Below are 888 nucleotides of genomic sequence, written 5' to 3'. Positions count from 1 at the left end.
AGAGGCTGCTACAAAACTTGTGCTAAGTTTTCGTTCAAGAATGAATCTAACATATATTATCTGATTTGTTTCCTTGATCTTATGGTTGCAGCATCGGTGAGAAGTGAAGTCAAGTCGGCGAGTAAAATATAGTCAGAGCTTCAATCATCAATAGTTGTTTTTATTTATATGCATGCTTATTGCATGTGTAATTACTCCGAGAAGTCGTGAAGAAGTTCCGCTGGGCAAAGTACAATTTTGGTTGGCATCCTTTTTGTGGGGCCCTCGACAGGCCAATGATCTGGCCGGGGTTTTGCGTCCCTCAAACATCAACGGCTTGAACAGGCCCAACGAGTGTCGAGCTGAAATGAAAGCGACAACAAAACTGTGCATCAACGAGTCCTTGAACCCGAACAAATAAAGGAAAAGGGGACATGACATTGGCCATGACCTGTTAAGGTCAACTTGTGCTGCCACAATGTTGCAGCGCTTGTTGAATGCATCGCAAGACGGAGTCAAAGTTGGCAAAAAAACTACAGAAGAAAAGCAGAAAAGCAGAAAAGAGCAAAGGGAAAAGCACTAAACAAGCGAACAAAAAATGCCAAAAGCAAGCAAGGAAAATCCGCAGTAAGCAACGCAAAAGCCAATCAAGAGCATTATGCCCCAAAGCGTGGCATTTGGAATAAAGGGTTCAACGTTGAACCTTGTTCAACCCACCAATTTTTCGAGGGTCCGAGCCCGAACAAAAATATAAAAACTTGTATAGTGGCGTGCCTCAAGCAGGCAGCATTATAATTTCAATGTAGATACTTGCGTTGAAGGGGCAGCAGAAGTGCTGCAAGTGGAATCCGAGGTCTTGTGTCTTCATTTGTTCTGGACGTTCTTTGTTGCTTTTTCGTTTGTTAACGA

General features: G+C 43.0%; 1 protein-coding gene across 1 annotated transcript in view; it reads right to left on the bottom strand.

The window, feature by feature from the left end:
* Positions 1-207: 207 nt before the first annotated feature.
* LOC117590395 overlaps positions 208-888 on the bottom strand; it is a 1598-nt gene continuing 917 nt past the window's right edge. Inside the window, exons 4-5 of the mRNA XM_034282988.1 lie at positions 697-888; positions 208-341 (exon numbers count right to left, since the gene is read on the bottom strand). The exon at positions 697-888 is cut by the window's right edge and continues 170 nt beyond it. Of these exons, the coding sequence (XP_034138879.1) occupies positions 882-888 (7 nt within the window). The 3' untranslated portion in view covers positions 208-341; positions 697-881. The remainder of the gene's footprint in view (positions 342-696) is intronic.

This window comes from Drosophila guanche, unplaced genomic scaffold (genome assembly GCF_900245975.1).
Source record: "Drosophila guanche unplaced genomic scaffold, DGUA_6, whole genome shotgun sequence".
NCBI lineage: Eukaryota > Metazoa > Arthropoda > Insecta > Diptera > Drosophilidae > Drosophila > Drosophila guanche.
Note: the sequence above shows the minus strand (reverse complement) of the source record. Positions and strands in the feature narration are given on the sequence as shown.